The 18,084-nt window shown below is 40.1% G+C and overlaps 1 protein-coding gene across 3 annotated transcripts in view; it reads right to left on the bottom strand.

Annotated features, from left to right (window-relative positions):
• Positions 1 to 2,348: 2,348 nt before the first annotated feature.
• The window catches only part of PTN (pleiotrophin), an 87,456-nt gene continuing 71,720 nt past the window's right edge, over positions 2,349 to 18,084 (bottom strand). The window contains exon 5 of one of the 3 annotated variants that reach the window (XM_084896795.1): positions 2,349 to 3,112. In XM_084896795.1, the coding sequence (XP_084752921.1) occupies positions 3,057 to 3,112 (56 nt within the window). In that variant the 3' untranslated portion in view covers positions 2,349 to 3,056. The remainder of the gene's footprint in view (positions 3,113 to 18,084) is intronic. The other 2 variants (XM_084896793.1, XM_084896794.1) reach the window with 2 other exon arrangements.

Genomic DNA, 18,084 nt, shown 5'->3' with positions numbered 1-18,084 from the left:
TTCAATCAATCCCTTTTAAAGCATATTTACCTCTGTTTTTCATTTAAACAAGTTTTAAAACAAAGACTTTCAGAATTATGAAACCAAGAGTTACATATTATGGGGAGAAATGTGAATATCTTACTCCTAAATAAATGATCTATCTTTTCAATGGGAAAAGAACTGTAGCCTTTCTTTCCTTAAATAAGACTCCTTATGGTCAAGAACAAACAACTAAAATTATTTAATTTCTTAATTTAATTAAATTCTCACCCTTACAATTTATAATAATAGATATTCAGAGTACTAAGTTCTGTTTAGAGTTCCTCTCTCACAGAGTTATAAGATGTCAACCAGGAATATCTGAAGTCCAAAATGTCCTTCCCCCTAGATCCTCCTCTTGATAACATCTGTATATAATGAGTGTGGCAGCATCCACGTACTCAGGCTAACTCAGAAAGTCTCCCCAGAGTACAATAGCTCTCAGACACTGAGCTAAACAAGAGCACCTTCTGGTCACTGAAGGGTTGTTTTGCTAGGGTTTGGCCAGGCTGCTTTATGCCCTCCTAATTATTGGAAGGAAAGCTGCTCTCACTTTAAGGCCTTTGAAGAAAACAAGCTATTTTACATTTCCCTTTTCTTCCTCCAGGCTTAATGAACTTTAAGGTAAAGTTCATAAAACTCAGAACGTTTGGAGAGAGAGTGTTTGCTGGGGAACACTAGGAAGTGCTCCAATAATGGTCTTTTCTTTTCCCATTGTGGGAATCAATGATTTTTGAAGCCTGTCCCTTTGAATTTGTGTTTCAATACATTTGGGTGATTTAGCAAGAAGTTTAAAGCTGGAGTAGAATAATTCTCCAGACTTAGAGGAAGTCTAATTTCATTCCCTCTGTGTTGGAGATTAGCACTCCAACCCTCCCTTTAATAGAGAATGATTTGTTAGGATTCATGGTCGACACAGCAAAGAACCCCTGGCTTCCCGCCATGCCCCCTGAATGAGGAGGGACGCCTGGATTATTTATAGGACTGTGTTTCCTTTGGGAGGTTTTGTTCCAGTTCACCTTAGCTCATTCCTGATTCATGGGCTGCTATTTTAGCTAAATGCTGATGGAGAAGCAGCATTAGGTGAGAGGCTAAGGAAATTTGCTGCAGACTCTTCCATCATCCCTATCCTGTGGGACAGAGCTGTCAAAAATGCCACTGCAGACAATGCCTTTCTTTCACCTCCTCCATCCATCCTCCTGAGTGCTTTTATCCTATTAAAAGTCTGCTTGTGAAAGGACTGCATTCACTATTCATGCTGCCATTTGCACTTTACAAGGCACTCTGCTTTTATTAAGCACCAGTCCATAAAGTGGCCAGTGTATGTAGCTGGAAGCCCACCCCATTTTCCACTCATGACAGCTGGCTTGGACTTAGTTGGGTGACATGGACCTCCTCAATATTCTTCCTCAAGTGGAGTCTTTGACTAGATGGCAAAAATAATTTAGATATGAAAACACCTTGGCTGCGTCCTCAGACCCATTTGTAATTATTTCATGGCTAGCCCAAGGAGAGTTGAAACCATTAAGTTTGAAATGGACTTAGTTATCTGAGTAGATAGGTGTTGTTTGTTTAGTACATCTTGTCACTTTAGAATTAGAGGTGGTTCTTTCAGGAAAAATGCTTTGAGGCTAATCCTAGCTGATTTCTGAGACTATTTCTCTGAATAATAGACTTGTTTACTTAAAGATTGGTGCCTAAAGCCTGGCTGGAGTGGCTCAATTGGTTGGGCATCATCCTATGCACCAAAAGTTGCCGATCTGATTTCCAGTCAGGGTATATGCCTGGGTTGTGGGTTCGGTCCCAGTTGGGGTGCATTCAAAAGGCAACTGATTGGTATTTCCTCTCCCTTTCTCTCTCTAAGCATGTCCTCCCATAAAAATAACAAACAAACCTGTTGCTTAGAGCCCAACAGATAAGGCAAGTCATGTAGAGAATGTTTGACGCTTATATGGTAGATACTACAGTAGGAATTCTGCATTTCTAGAAAGCAAGTTCGAAGTACCATTTTGCATTGTGTTACTCCGATCCTGATTTGGACTGTGCAAGCCCAGATTTGTTCAATAGAAGAAGCATTTTTCTAACTAATGAACTACTAGACTACTTTGGGACTTTTGAACCACCAATCTAACCCACTAAATACTGATAGAAAGTAAAAATATAGACATGTAGACATATATGTATGCCTACCCACTATAACATTTGTATCCAAGAGTGATTTAATTAGTTTGTATGATAAACTCTCACCACTAACAGGTTGACTGGGGGAGTGTAGATGACAAATGTAGGAGGGTTACAATATCAAATTATTGCACACAAAAGCACCCTTTTTTTTTTTAAGCATCACCTTGATTTATTTTCCTAGTCTTTTATTTTCCTCAGATGGAAAAATAGTTTCATCAAGAAAACAAACGCTTCCGCCCAAGAGAAAGAATTTCATGTTTTAATGCTTTTCTTAAAAAAAACTTCAACATTGAACTAGTGCATGCTCTGACCCCTAACCCTAGTTTACTGACTAAAATTTTTTTTAAATCACTTCGCAGAAAACAAGGTCTTTTCTTCAAATAGAATGATTGTATTTTATTGCTGCCTTGTTTAGTATATATTTTTCTCATTTGGGAAAAAAAAGCCTAGGTGAAAAAATTACCTAACAAGAGAAGTAGTTTACATGGTGATAACACTTAAATTGCTGCCAAAAGGGAAAAAAAAAGTAAAAAATAAACAAATGAAAATTTAAATGGAAAATATCACATAACTTCAAAAAAAAACTTACCTCAATTTTCTATCATTTACCATGTACTATAAGTAAACTTTCTAAATAGGATTACAGTCCTTTATTATAAGCCCCTAGTGGTACTATGGTATACATTTTAAAAAATGCTACTACAAAAATGTTTGTTTCTTTTTGTTTCTGCCTATTGTGTACTTAAGCTATAGATAATTTTTGAATAAAAAGCCTACGGTAGGTATAAAGGCAATAGTTAACTGATTCTGTTTGCTGATGTCCTGTTCATGTTCCAGCAAGGTGGCCTCTCTTAGTCCAGCATCTTCTCCTGTTTCTTGCCTTCCTTTTTCTTCTTCTTAGATTCTGCTGCAATTAAAAGAGAAAGAGGTATCACATTAATAAGCTAGGGGGAAAGGCCACTTTTCTGATAACTGGCAAAGAATGAAATGATTAAATGGATAGACAAGGCATAAGTGTGTGTGTTTGTATGTGCATTTGCCAGAAGATTGTCTCCGAGAATAGGCAGGAGTAATACAGTCCAGTTCCATGTGAACACCTATAAATGCCTAAGATCTTATTGGTTGCCTCCGTTTAATATACATAATACTGTCTGGGGTCCTAATTAAAAAAATAGAAACACATTAGTCATCTCTGAAAGGAGCCCGGTGCTCAGGGGAGCACTATCAAGAGCTTTGCTTAGCCCCCCACTTCCACATTCCCTTCCCATGAGACTGCTGATGAGCACATTTTCTGATGAGCAATTTGAAAGTTCTGATTTGCCCTCTGCTTATATATTTAGCCAGTTATTCATATACAAAGGACAAGCTTTGAACCACACGGAGTTTTGACCCTGTAAGGACTCCTACTCTTGAGTGAAGCAAATGGAATGTTCCAACCTGAGCCAAACCAGGTAAATAAAATTATGAGGATTTAAATCAAAAGACTCTATTCCTTTTCATTCATTCATCCGGTCATCTCCTTTTTCATAAGCATAGGAGACTGCAATACAGAAGAGGACATGTCAACTTTGGCTCCAAAGATGAGAATGGTCAGAATCACTGGGCTGGCCAGTGAAAAGACATTAGTAAGTGCCTCTAAGGGCCTTCCCCGATTTGGTCCACAGTAGTGGCAGAAACATATGGGTTAGGTACAGGCTCTGGAGCCTGATGGCTGGAATTTAAATCCTGGCCCATCCCTAAGTTATAAGACCCTGGGAAATGAACTCAAGTATTTGTGTCTCAGATTCCTCACTTGTGAATTGGCATATGTACAGTACCACTTCATAGGGTTAATACCCAAATGAAATGAGTTGTATAAAATCCATTGAAAACAAAACATAGCACAATAGCATGTACTCAGTAAAGGGTAGCAGTTTACCATTAATGTAATAATAGACTGAGAATAAGAGGTCATTTCTCTGTATAATTAATATTCTTTATCATCACCAGGATATATTGGCAGAGCAGGTCATTGAAGGTGCTAAGCCACAAAGGAACACTGGGACAAAGGCAATGGCCAGCAGGGATCAGGGCACTGTTCATTGGATTAGAGGGCCTATATCCAGGAGGGCCCTAAGGCTTTTGATGACAGGGGACATGATGCCAATCACAGATATACAAATCCCAGTTTATACTTAAACAGAGCTGAAACCTTTTTCACTCATTCATACCCTCACCACCTCTTTAGATTAGTTCTAAATTAATCATAAACTAGGCTAAGTAGTGTTTCTGCACAAAGTACTGTCCTAAGATTCCTTCCCTCGAGTTTTAGGGGGCACCATATACAATTAAGTCAAGGGTTGCACAAATCCTGCTAAATTGCTGCTCATGAGTATTCATTTTGTTCATGCCTATCCTCAGCTTTCCCCTTTCTATGCCCCAGAGACTTATTTTTCACTCAGTCATTGTTTGTCATTTTAATATCTCTTGATCCATGAAAGGTGAGAGGATGAGAACTTCCTAGTTCAAAGATACCAGAAGGTCAAAGGTTTTCTGTTTAATGTCTGCACAATTAATAATTCCCAGTCTCCGAATAATCTTTTAAGCAAGAGTTTGCAATGGAATCCTCAGGAAAGAATCTAGAATGCTCACCAGGGTATAACTCTGGTTTCCCTGGTCTCAATTTCTCCAGATTCCTCCCTGGGCAAGAGTGAATGTTTGTAGCAATGGTTTGCATATTTGGTTAGCATATCCCTATTTCATACACAAATTTGAATAAATGCCATGCTGATGAGATTTTGAATACATTCATTTAATAAGATTTGAAATTACTCTGAATATGGACACTATTGTTTTGTTTTGTTAATCCTCACCTAAGGATATTTTTCCATTGATTTTTAGGAGGAGTAGAAGGGAGGGAGAGGGAGAGAGAAAGAAACATTGATATTAGAGAGACACATCAATCTGTTGCCTCCCACCATTGACTGGGAATTGAATCAGAGACCCTTCAGTATGTGGGCTGACACTCCACCACGGAGCCACACAGGCCAAGGCTGGACACTATTTGATAGCTAATGTAGGTTGTTCATTTCAGGGAACACTTTGGGAATGGGACTCTTTCCCCAGTTCTCCTTGGTAAAGGCAAGGGCAATTAGATAAGTGTCTTGACTGGAAATCAAACCTGCAACCTTTTGGTGTATGGGATGATGCTCAAACTAACTGAGCCACCCAGCCAGGGCTAGAAACAGGTTGTTTTAAGATATGTTTAAAAGTGTTCAGAAAGTCCTAAGACTTTTCTAAAAAGAAACTTCTAGAATGGATTCTTGCTTCTTGTATTGCTATAAATCCTAGTGTCCTTGGAATGCCATCCTTATCATATCCTGTGTTGAAAACTCAAAATTTAGCCCAGACAATTATCTCAATACATAGTAACGATAGTAAAGAAAAGAGGTAGTGAGAAGAAGGCACAGGGCCCATGCTACAGAAATTATTTTTGCTCTGAATACAAAATAAAATCCTGACGGACACTGAAGCAGCATGTGGCTCCATGGCCCTTTGTTCAGTTAGGCAATGAGGAAACAATTCCATTAGGATCGTACTGAGAGCCAAACCTTCACCTGGGGAATTGCTTTTAATCGATGTCTGCCATTTACCAGCTCTGGGATGTTGGCAGGTCAATTATTCTGCATCTGTTTCTGAAAACCTGGGATAATAAAACCTAGTATGGCATCCTCAGAGGGCCATCAGGAGCATCATGTGAGATTATGACCTATAAGATCCAAGCTTACTACTGCTAGGAAACCATTGATTTAGCAAACACACACTTTAAATCCACTATCTATCCTGTGCTACACTAGATGCTGGGATATAATGGCAAACAAGGCTAAATTCTGCTCATTCAGAGCTTTCATGACAAGTAATGTTTTCGGGATTGCTCTGTGTGAACGTCTTTTAACACTGTAAAGTGCTCTCTGAGTACATAGTTATATTAAAGATCACAGGTATGTGGCAGCTATTTGAATGGCTACAATCTTCTGCTAGTTTACTCTGAACTAAAAATACAGGTGATGTAAAGGAATAACCACAGGTAGCATGAATTACTATAGAGAAAAACTATGTCTATAATAGAATTAGCCTGAAAGAAAGAGTTATATAGGACATATTACCAATTTTCCAGTTTTAAAAGTACTATAGACTTGTTTAGAAAAACTTAAAAACATACATGTCCACAAATTACTGAGTTTCATAACATAGAGAATAACAGCAGGTTCTATTTATTTTTTTTCTACTTTAACTAGGAACAGAGTGACAGATTGATAAAGAATATTATACCTAAAATTCTATCATATTATTTTCCACACCATTATATATAGTTTGAAACATGACAGAGAAGTATTTCTTTATGATATTCCAGTCTATAGCTTTTATAATCTTTCTCGTTTTGTTGGACACTTGGCACGTTCTCACTTTCTGTTATTATGACTAATGTTGAGTGTTTTTGCAGACAATCTTTGCATGTTTCAGTTTTGCCTTAGTATATTATTAGAAGAGGATCTCCTCGATCAAAGATCAGGATATTTTTAAAGCTTTTGAAATGTATTAGCAAATTTCTTTCTGGAAAGGAAGTATTGATTTAAATTTTTTATCAAAAACTTATATAAGAGCTGATCACAGTACACTTGTTCTCAAAGGACAGATAAATAATCAAACCGTGTGCACCATTTCTTTTTCCATGGATTTACAGGCCTTTTTAAGGAATGCCTTGTAGTTGGTACAAGGAAACCCCAAATCCTATTTTCAATACAGTATCAGGGAAATCTAGGAGAAACAGGGTTGTGAGTAAATGTTGAAAGAAAGATGGCAATTTAAAGGATTTTCAAAGATCTTGAGGGGGAATATTTTTCGAAGAAGTAGAAGATTTGAGAATATTGGAATAAGATGATCTCATTTCCTTTTTCAGATGGCCTGCTCTGTATATGGAAAACTTTTTTTTTTAATTAATAGATTAAGTGATTGAGAGAAACATCGATATGAGAGATTAATATCGATCAGTTGCCTACCATACATGCCTGATTTACATAAAGTGGCTTTGGGCTATTAAACCAATGGGGATAATAATTCACAAGAATAGGAAGGCAAGATGTGCACCTTCTAAGAGGTAAAACTCATATGTGAGGAAGCTATGAACACTCAAAAATGGATACTGCAATTCAGAGGTCAAGAGTGTGAGCAAAGGGAAAGCTAGAGGAGTGCCACAGAGACCACCAAAGCTTACCTGTGGGGACTCATTTAATAAATCCTGAGAATTGTGTAAGGCAGGGGATCATGTCACTGTCAAACAATACTATCACCATGTAAACATGCCCCAAACCCTAGGTATCATCAAGATCCCTTTAAAGCTTCATGAATTTATTTAAAAGTACTTGTCTGGGCTTACGAACATTCTGCCCAGTCACCTAATCCCTTGCACCAGAACCGCTGAGCCTCAAAACTGATAACAAAGCTTTTGAACTGTGAATGGACAACTCAGAGATCCACCTCGAATTCAGGCTAGCTTCCTGACATGGCACCATCATTACATTCCCCAGTCTTTCCATTTCAATTGGTAGTATATATTAAATGCCACAATCCAGAAGGAAATTTTTATTTAAAAGTTAAAATGATAATCTTTGAAAAGTTTTCTTAATATAGCATTCTCAGATGTGTTTCTGTCTAATGTCTCTGTTGCTGCTATTTTGTTGTTTCTTCTTTGATTTCTTATTTTGTAATACTGCTACCTCATTTCTTGTTCTATGGATTCAGTGCATTTACCTCTAGACTTATGTATGGAGCATGTACATACATTTGATTAGAATTATGAATACATACATACATACATACATACATACATACATATGACTGCTCCTCAGCACTGCCCACAAGCGGATGCCTGTTTTTTATTTTACTGCCCACCTTTCCTTTTGCTCATCAACACTCTATTTCATAAAAATACCTACCACTCCCTCTCAACTACCTGCCTTTCTACATGTTTGCTTTCTGATATCAAGTAGATGTGAATAAAATATATTATGCATCTGCGTCTAGACACAAACTGAACATGTCCAGACTCTTTAAGGAACTGCTGTTTTGCCCCCATTGCCTTTTGAGGTGACTCAGCACCTACTGCAACTCCTCCAAAGAGAAATTTCAGCTAAGAAAGCACAGGTGAGTACTGAAGGTTTAGTGAAAGAGAGGAGGAAATTATTTCATCAACTGCATAAAACAAGCTTAGTAAAAGTCCTTAACCATGTCTGCTACTTTCCAAAGCAACTCACCAGTCTCAGTAGACTAAGCCCTTCTCTCTTCACCCAAAGATGCCTCTCCACAGCTTTTGAGCCTCTTTTCCCTCCTGCCCCTCCATTTCCCTGTCTTTAGGGGAAGCAAGTCAGATATCTATTCTATTCGCTTCTCCAGCCCCAGAAAGGGACCATCTTTAGGATGCACTTCTTTGTACAGTAGAGTCAGGAACTTGTTGGAGTCACTCCCAGATCTGACCTATATGCATGTGTGTACCAGGTAAAAATCACCAAGCTTAACCCCTATTTTTAGCTCAACGCATCCACATCACCATTATGCATTAGCTAAACCTAGTCATTCATTTGGGAATGTCCAAACATTAAGCATAAAAGAAAAAGCTGAAAGTTTTGGTGGATTTTTCCTTTAAGAGTCAGAGAGAAGAGCAGTGAATATGAGAATCAGGGGTGCTTCATCTGTAAGTCTTTCAATCCAAGGCTCTCTCACTTGTATGTAGTTACAGAAGAAAGACCAAAGCTTGTGTGTGTGTGTGTGTGTGTGTGTGTGTGTGCGTGTGTGTGTGTATTTTCAATATTCAGCAGCTACATTTTGTCTTTTCCACTTTTGGCAAAAAAATAAATAAATAAAAATGTTTTTAAGTACTAAATGAAATAGAAGAGAAGCAAAGATAGTTAAAACAAGGGAAATTCTGCAAAGAATGTATACATTTATATAGGTAGCTTTGAGAATGTGAGGATAATTATGCCTGTGAATGTACAGGTGCAGTAGCATGCATTTCTGATTGCTGCATTAGACATTCAGAATGCATGTGTGTGGTGTTTTTATGTGCATGGGGTTGGTTTCACAGTTGCTATATGCTGTCACACCTGTTAGTACTGGTGGCCCTACATTCCCATGTCTTCCAAAGTTAATTTTAAGAACTCTATGGACTTAGGTAGAAGAGAGAAAGAGAGAGAGAGACTAATGTTTGGGTTTTCTCTGTTCAGCAGAAGTGCCTGCCACTCCCTCAATGTGTAGACCACTCTCAAGACCTTACATTCTCGACAGGGTGAACCTCCCTGCACACAAATTCATGACTTCTTCCACCCCAAAACAGGAAGGAAGCACATTTACTTCTGATATGAGATTCAATGTTTAGAAACTTTGTTTCTGCAATAATGACACAGAAATCTTACAGAATTTCATAAATTATTTTGGTAGCCTAAGTCAGAAGTGGGAATGCATTATTATACATAATAACTAGCTCCCACCTGGCACGTCATTATTTTCTATTAACATCTGATATTTAATTGTACACACTGGTGCTACTGGCAAATTAAATGATTATTTATGAAAAAGGGGGAAAATGTGAACACAGACACCTACAGAGGGAAGATGAAGTGAAAACGCATGGAGAAGGCTGACAGACATCTATGAACCAAGGAAAGAGGCCTGGGACAGATCCTTCCCTCAGGGACTTCAGAAGGAATCAGCCCTGCAGATATCTTGATCTCAGCCTTCTAGCTGCCAGAAATGTGAGAAAATAAGTGTTTTTAACTATATTCTCAAAAAATTTAAATATGCATCGTTTAAATACATGACTTTGGCACTACAGAACATGGCATTTGAGCTCTCCTTAAAGGTCTCACAAATGCTCAGGGCACTAATCCTTTCACTCATCTCCACACTTGTCCTCCATATTTCAAGCAGGTGAGCTATGCTCCCCTCCCCCACACACGTGATTCCTCGGACCCCCAGCCACCCAATGTGCTATCTATAGCAGCTGCAAAGGTGAGAACCAAAGAAACTCCCCTGATTCTCTGCATTTTTTAGATAGCAGCCTTCCTAGCAGCTGAAGTGATTAGTCTTGTGCACTCAAGTGAAGAGCTGAAAGATCATGCTTTCCTATTTTCTGTAGAATAAAAGTGATTTCTGTAAGCCTTGCCAGAGCGAGTGCTGTTAATGTGTGAATCTCTGGCAAGCAGCGCTGGGCCTTGCCCGCTGTGTGGAGGAGGACACCAGGCACATCGGTCACCTGCCTCCAGCTCTTTGGATTTCTAATGAGCTCTTCTAAAAATAGCATACACTTCTCAAGAAAGACTCTTCAGTTTTTTCCTTGTCCCTGCCTCTGTGTGCTGAGCACGAGCCAGCTTGCTCTGATTTCCCTGCAGGTTCCCAGAGCTTTTGCATCAGTGCAGTGCTGGCTGGAGTCACTGCGAGTGTCAAGTGTTCCCATTGGCAGTGCTTGTTACCAGGACAGCGGTGCCTGGGACCCTGAGAAGCACCAGAGCGGCTCTGAGTCTTACAGTGGAGTGGAGGCAGGCCTGGATCCAGCCCAGGGGCTTGCCTGGGGGGCTGCTGGGTATAACAGGTGCAATGCATTGCTTTGTCTTCCTCTCAAGAAATGTAGCTCCTTTAAAGGACCCCAGCTTGCAACACATAGCACCAACAGTTATTATTTGTTTCAATGCAAATACTACACAAAGACAAGCTTGATTCAGAGTTATCTGACATGACTTCATTACAAATGACCTCATGTGTGCTCATCCCAATGTTTCAGGATTATCAGTGTGCTCATCCTAATGTTTCAGGAAAACCAAAATTATTATTTTTTTTTAGAATACCCAAAGAGTAGGAAGCACTCAGTTTGGGAAGCACTGGTATGATAGACAAGAACTCTGGACGTAGACTTTCCTGACTTCAAGTTCAAGTCTGATTCCTCACTGGCTGGCTGATCTTCTGCAAATTGCCACTTTAGAGTCCTCATTTGTAAAATGTGAGCAAAACTCCTTGAGGCTGCTTTGGGGATTAAGCAAGACCATGCATCCTAAGAGTTTAGGATAATGCCTGTCACATCATAAATAATAAATGGGGACGATTTTCACTGTGCTCAAGAAATGCTAATAACAATAGCTACCACTTACAACATGGAACAAAAATTCTCAATCTGGTAGAAGTTTGAGGAAGATACACAAAATCTTCAGAGGTCAAAAAACAAAAAAGGTCCCTCAATCCAGTAACTAATTAGTGTGAACATTGTTCTATTATGCAGCCTTCCTCAATACTAATTATTATTTAGCTGGTTTGTGTGTGCTCAGCTAATGAGCCTCTGAGCATGGAATTTACCAAGGGACATGAAAGCAGACCCCAGTGTGAAGTAAACCCTACAAATGTTTACAGTTCCTAGTCCTCACACCTGTCCTGGCAATTAGAACGAAAGGTTCTTTAATAAGGATGGAGTAAAACACCCAGGTGAGCCTTCTTCCAGGTGAGGTGAGCGTGTTCTGCTTTAACATTGATTTCTCTGTACATTTGTGCAGCCAATGAATGAATGATGTGCCTAGTGAGCCAGCCCAGGACAATTTAGTTGGAAACATCGTTCATCTATTCAAATAAATACTATTCACTGAGTTCCTCTCATGGACCAGAAACCATGACATGTAGTAGCTTTCAAAGGGGAGTGAGATGTGGCTCCTGCCCTCAAGATGAGCATTGGTGTGAAAGGCAAATCCACAGAAGGCTACAGAGGAGTAAATGAATGTCTTATCAGAGGAGTGATTCCCCACAGCAACTTAATGCCTGGGAAGGGAAGTCTGGTAAATCTGAACACTGTCTCTTTCCTAGTCTTTGAACAAAACAAGCTCGTTGTAGCCTCCGGGACTTTGAACTTCTTGTTTCACTTAGAATGCCTGCATGGCTAGCTCCTCCTCCAAATCCAAAAGTTAACTCTCATAGAAGCTTTCCCTGGTTACTCTAACTTGGCTCCCTCCCCCACTCCAGTTACTCTAGCACTTGACTCTTCAGTGTCCAAGACCATTTACTCCAGTATTGCAGTTGTCATTTTAATTGTTAATTCACATTTGTCATTATTTTCTATGCATCTCCATCACTAAAACGAGAGCAGTGAGAGCAAAGGAATATCACTAGCTCCTAGTGTAATCCCTGCTCCATCCAAGGTTCTTAACAGATTTTATAAATAAATGAATACATTGGAAGCAATGCCAAAGGACTTCCATAGCATTTGTCCTTCTGTGCAGGACTTCAGGATTTGTCCTGCTGCTCACCCTACTCCACTACAGGTCCAGATGGGGCATTAATTTGTCCATGGTGCTAACTCTAGCAGATAGTACTCTTCAATAAATATTTATGAGGGTAGGTTTTACATAATGAAATATATTAACTATGGAAGAACAGGGTCTAGGTCACTAGAAGCACTGGTATAGAGAAATAGATGTATAAGAAATCATGGCTCATTCAGCCATCCCCAGGAGTTCAGTGTGGCTTGGGCACAGCACGTGGGCATAGCACTGGAGCAAGGATCAGACATGAGCCAAATTGGAGGATGTCTGAGCAGCATGTCCAGCTGAGGAGCCAGAGTCGAATTCTGGGAAATCATGATCAAAGAGGGAGTTCAGGAAAGAAGTGGGTCTGACATTCATTACTCTTCTTAGGTTAGAAACTGAGATCACTGTGTTGAATAGATTCAGGGGAAGGGGCCGTGCATAAAGCCAGAGATCTAGAATCAGGCAGCTTGTAATTCAGTCCTGGCCCCTCTGCTTAGTAGCTGTATAACAGTGTGCTCAGCATCTACTTTCCTTAATCCTCATTTTCCTCATGCAAAATTGGGAGTCATAATAATAACTATTTTACGGAGCTTTGTGCATTTTCAATGACACAATGTATGAGTAATGTTCTAAGCAATAATCAAAACATATTATGCGTTCAATAAATATTAACTGTATTTGCTATTATCGTAAATACTACAAACTTTTGGCCTGAAAAGGTGCTGAGGAAACACCCACGTCAAGAGGATCATTCGGAAGGAAGGAAAAAGTCTTAAAAGCACTGCACATTTATCAAGCATTTTTACATATATGACTTCATTTCATCTTTAAAACAGTGCCAGGAGGTATTCATTGTAGATTTTAGTTTACAGAAGACAAAACAGATATAATTCTAATAAGAAAAGAGCATAATTATTATACCTACTCACTTGACATACAGTAGCATGGATAGGAAATAAAATACAGATGTTCAGACAGAGCAAGGAAACAGAACAGAGACTAGACATAAACCCACACTTATATGATCAATGAATCTATGACAAAGAAGGCAAGAATACACAATGGAGTAAAGAGAGTCTCTTCAATAAATGGTGTTGGCAAACTGTGGAAAATAATGAAACTGGATCATGTCCTTACACCATATACAAGAATTAACTCCACATGGATTAAGTACTTAAAATAAAATGCAGATGTTCAAAGATTTTCACAAAGCGGAATAAAAAAAGAAATCAAAACCCTGAGACCAAACTAAGTAAGAGTGTTTTCCTCTAATCAAGAACAAAATTCCCACACGGCACGCCAGGCTGACTCTTTCTGCTCAAATGCAAGGGCAGCAGCCATCCAAACCCCCTTACTTCCTGTTTCAGGGTGCCTGGGTGGCGAGGGGGAGCCCAGCCCAGGCTGGCCTGTGCTGGGATTCTGCCCCTTCACCTCTCCCAGCACAGAAGTCACCAGCCTAGCAGAGCTCACCCACGGGGTGTTGCCATGCTCATTCCTACGGGGTGTCAGAGCCCAGAAAATAGAACAAAAATGTTGGGGAAGTTCTTTTATCTTTAAAAGAATGAACAAAAGAATCTTTTTAGAGGGTTGAGAATTGAGAATGCTGGGAATATCACTTCCCTGACCCTTTTTCCATTTAATAATCAGCTGCCAAGCTCTGTGCCTCGCACGCAGCTGAGCCTTGCACTCAAACAGTTGCTGTTCTTTGATCTTCAAAGTTGAATTGTCAAACCCAAGAGAGGGCTAGGCAACTGTCCAAAAAAAGAGCAGCAAGATGGCAATGCTTTTAGAAAGGGCTGGGAAGACATAAAAGGAATTGGGGTGACCGTGAGCAGGGGGAATGACCAAGTGTCCGGTAACAGTGGAGCGTGATTTGGTGGACAGGTCAGCAGGAGGGACTGACACCTGTAACACAGACATCCATCCACCTGCTCCTCTTCTGACTGTACCGGGAACATCTGAAATTACCCTTCCTCCAGACAAACTTGGAGGCTGACATTATCCCACGCGGCCCTGTTGGCATCACAAGGAGCTTCACCATACCCCTTGTTGATGTATCTCATTTAAGCCGGTGAGAGAAAGACAGATGTCACATGACTTTACTTATATGTGGAATCTAATAATCACAACAAACTGATGGATAAAATAGAATCAGAGTCATGGAAACATGGAACAAACTGACAAATCTCAGAGGGGAGTAAATGGGGGCGGGGGAGGGGGAGAGATTAACCAAAGAACTTGTATGCATATATGCTTTGTCCATGAACACAAATAATAGGATGCTGAAGGCCTGGGCAGAGCAGAAATAGGGAGTGGGGGAGGGGGGGCGCGAAGGGGAGAAAGAAGGAACATCTGTAATACTCTCAACAATAAAGATTTTAAAAATAAAAATAACTAATAATTTCCATGTCAACAATAACTCCAGATTCTAGAATGTTCCAAGATGATCATCAGTCCAAGTCACCTATGGCACCTGGGAAAATCTCAGTTCATCTGGGAGCCTTCCGCACCAGCCCTGACTCAGCTTGTGCACTCCAGTAGGATCAGCCAGAAGCCTGATCCACTGGTCAGCTCTGCTCCCACAGACAGGGCTGCCTAGGCGAGGACCATGGATCCCCACCCTGGCAACCCCGCCTGGCTTGGCCAAATTCTAATTCCTCAGTGAGCTCGTCCTCCAGGCAGACCGCTGAGAAACATCTGTGGCTTGAAGAGTTATTTGCCTTCCGAAGGGTTCTCTGCTCTGACATTCTATACAGACTGACTCACGTTTCCAGCTTCTCTACTTGATATACTTGATGCCCAAGTATCTGAAACTGGAACAGAACATTACCGATGGCTCCAAAGAGGAGAGACTTAACTCTCCTCTCCACAGTAGAGTGCTCAACTGTCCCCAATATAAGATGACGCTCAGTAACTCTTCATCTGTAATGGCATCAATGCCCATCTATCCCAATAGGAGAGAGGGTGAGGTCTAATACTATACTCAGCACAAGCCAACATCCCTACATAGGCCCTGGCAGACTGCTCACTAAATACCAGCTCAAGACCTTTTCAGCTTCTCCTCTCATATGTACAGGTAGAGTTCAGAAGCTGAAGACACATTTCCCTGACCCCCTTGAAGTAGCATTTTATATGTGATCAGGTTTCCATCAATCAGGCACACTTAGTGAGTATTATTGGTAGAAAAAAGGGCCAAACATGGCCTGGCTGGAGTAACTCAGTTGGCTGAATCTTGTCCCATGCACTGAAAGGTTGCTGGTTCAATTCCTGGTCAGGACACATACCTGGATTACAGGTTTGATTCCCAACTAGGGATCTCTCTCTCTCTCCCTCTACCCCCACCCCCAACCCCACCCCTTTCCTCTCTCTAAGCAAGGATTGTTTTTTAAAGAGCCGAATTTGGAGAAATTGGAAATTACTGCAAGAAAGGTGATAGTAATATCTGGTTTTACGGGTGATGACAGCGTTGAAGTTTCCAGCGTGTGATTCTTAGCGTTATGTGTGCAGAGCAGTGGGTGATTCTATTACATCAGCCATGTGTTCTGTGATTAGACATTTCTCTTTGACCTGCTGCCTTTTGCTGCATTACTCCTGGAAATGCAGTATTTGAGGAGATCCTCTGGACCATTTGGAGGTTCTGTGAGCTATGTAACACTTTTGAATAAACCTTTCTACTTAAACTAGCTGGAGTAGATCTTTTGAAAGAAAGAAAAAGAAAAAAACATCCTGGTTTTCTCAATTAACAATCTTAATACTCTCAATCTCATTTCTTAAGAAATGAAGATCTCAAGTGTCCAACACAATCAATCATTTCACTAATGTATCCTGGTTAGATCTTGGCAGTGATTAATCAAGCTCTGGTTATAACCTTTAAGTCAATCCATGACCTTCCCCAGAGTAATCCTGTCCTGTTGCCAGGAAAGCTGTATTCCAATTCTGCATCTCTGAGTTCTCTTGTCTACATAAGAATATCAAGACTCTCTTCTGAATATAGAATGCAAATGTGGAGGACTGAAAGCTTCTTCAAATTAAGTGATTCCAACACAGGGGGATCTTTAGTAAGGGTTTCCAACTTGATATCTAGCAACACTGAAATTGTGGACTAAAGCTAGAGTTAGTGTTTGTACAATATTATCAGCAACAGGAAAGGACAATTCTATTCCTCAAGAGGCAATGCTGTTAGACAGGGTGTGATGAAATTTAAGGCAATTTTTAATCAAGGCACGTGGGATATGTAGTAATGTCTCAGTTCAGATGACCATTAAGCACCTCTCTCCCCAAGCACATCTTTTAATCTTTTAATCAAATCACAATGGAATTATTATTAGCAATCAAATCACAACAGTCTTCCCTCAATTTAATGCTGGATAGTTACAGCCTTACTAATGTCTGTATAATCCATTCTAAAAATTTAAAGCATATGTTTTCACACTGAGAATCGTGTAGTTTGCATATTAATCCACTACCATTTCCCCAAACAATAGAGGCCAACCAAAAACTTCTCTCAAACAAACAACAACAATAACAAAACCCAGGCAAATTAAACAGAACCTGATCATGTGTTTATCAAAGTGTTTAACAATGAGACGGATAATGATGGGGGGAAAAGATAATTTCCTGTTACAAGCTGAGTGATATGAAATCATTACTTACCAATGTCCTGAGTTTCTGCAAGCATATACCCTATGCTGTTTATTTTGGAAAATCTGACACCTAGGAAAGGTCCCTTTCCTATGATTTCCAGGTTTGAAAAAGGCAGAGGATGATATCAAAGGAGAATAAAAACCTGAACTGATTCTGCTGCTAACCTAGAGGATACACCTGGATGAATCACTGATTTTCTCTGTCTCCATCTGTTATATGAAAGTAACATCAGATGATAGGCAAGGTCCCCAGATGCTCTGCTATTTAATGATTCTAGACATAGAAAATTAACTAATACGGGCACAGTTCCGTGATTTATATTACTCAGAGAGACAGCACATTGATTTAAGAAGAAAAAAAAAAGGGGGGGGGGTGAGCAACAGGTCTTTGATGTCAGTCTGACTTTGATTTTGAATCCTGGTTCCACCACTTACAAGCTGTGGCACCTCAGGGAAGTTGCCCGTGCTTTTCTCGTACATACAATAGGATGAACAAAACATATGGCAAAGAGTTGCTTCAAAGCTCAAATGAAATGATGAGGCGTGCCTATCATAGTGCCCCATTCAAAATTAGTGGGGTCCCTACATCCCTCTATTCTTTCTGGGTACTGAGTTAAAATAGAAAAGAGCATTGGTGACATTCTTTTCTGAATAAAGGAAGAAATAATTATAACTGTATAACTTTGAGAAAAGTTTAGTTACATGAACTCTTCTATCAGTATGCTGGATTTATTGTGTGAAACTTTTTGCCCTTTAGCATTTATTTATTTTACAAATACTAGAGGCCTACACTGGTTGGGTCCAGCTGGCCCACCTAGTGGAGACCATCGGGAAAGGGCCAGCTAGGTAGAGGGGCCAGGGATGGTGTGCAGGCCAGCCCCGCCCCGATTGGGGTGGGGTGCCCGCTTGGGGGTGGGGCT

The sequence above is a fragment of the Pipistrellus hanaki genome, assembly GCF_964339955.1.
Source record: "Pipistrellus hanaki genome assembly, chromosome: 10".
NCBI classification, from domain to species: domain Eukaryota; kingdom Metazoa; phylum Chordata; class Mammalia; order Chiroptera; family Vespertilionidae; genus Pipistrellus; species Pipistrellus hanaki.
This window is presented reverse-complemented; position numbering and strand designations above follow the sequence as displayed.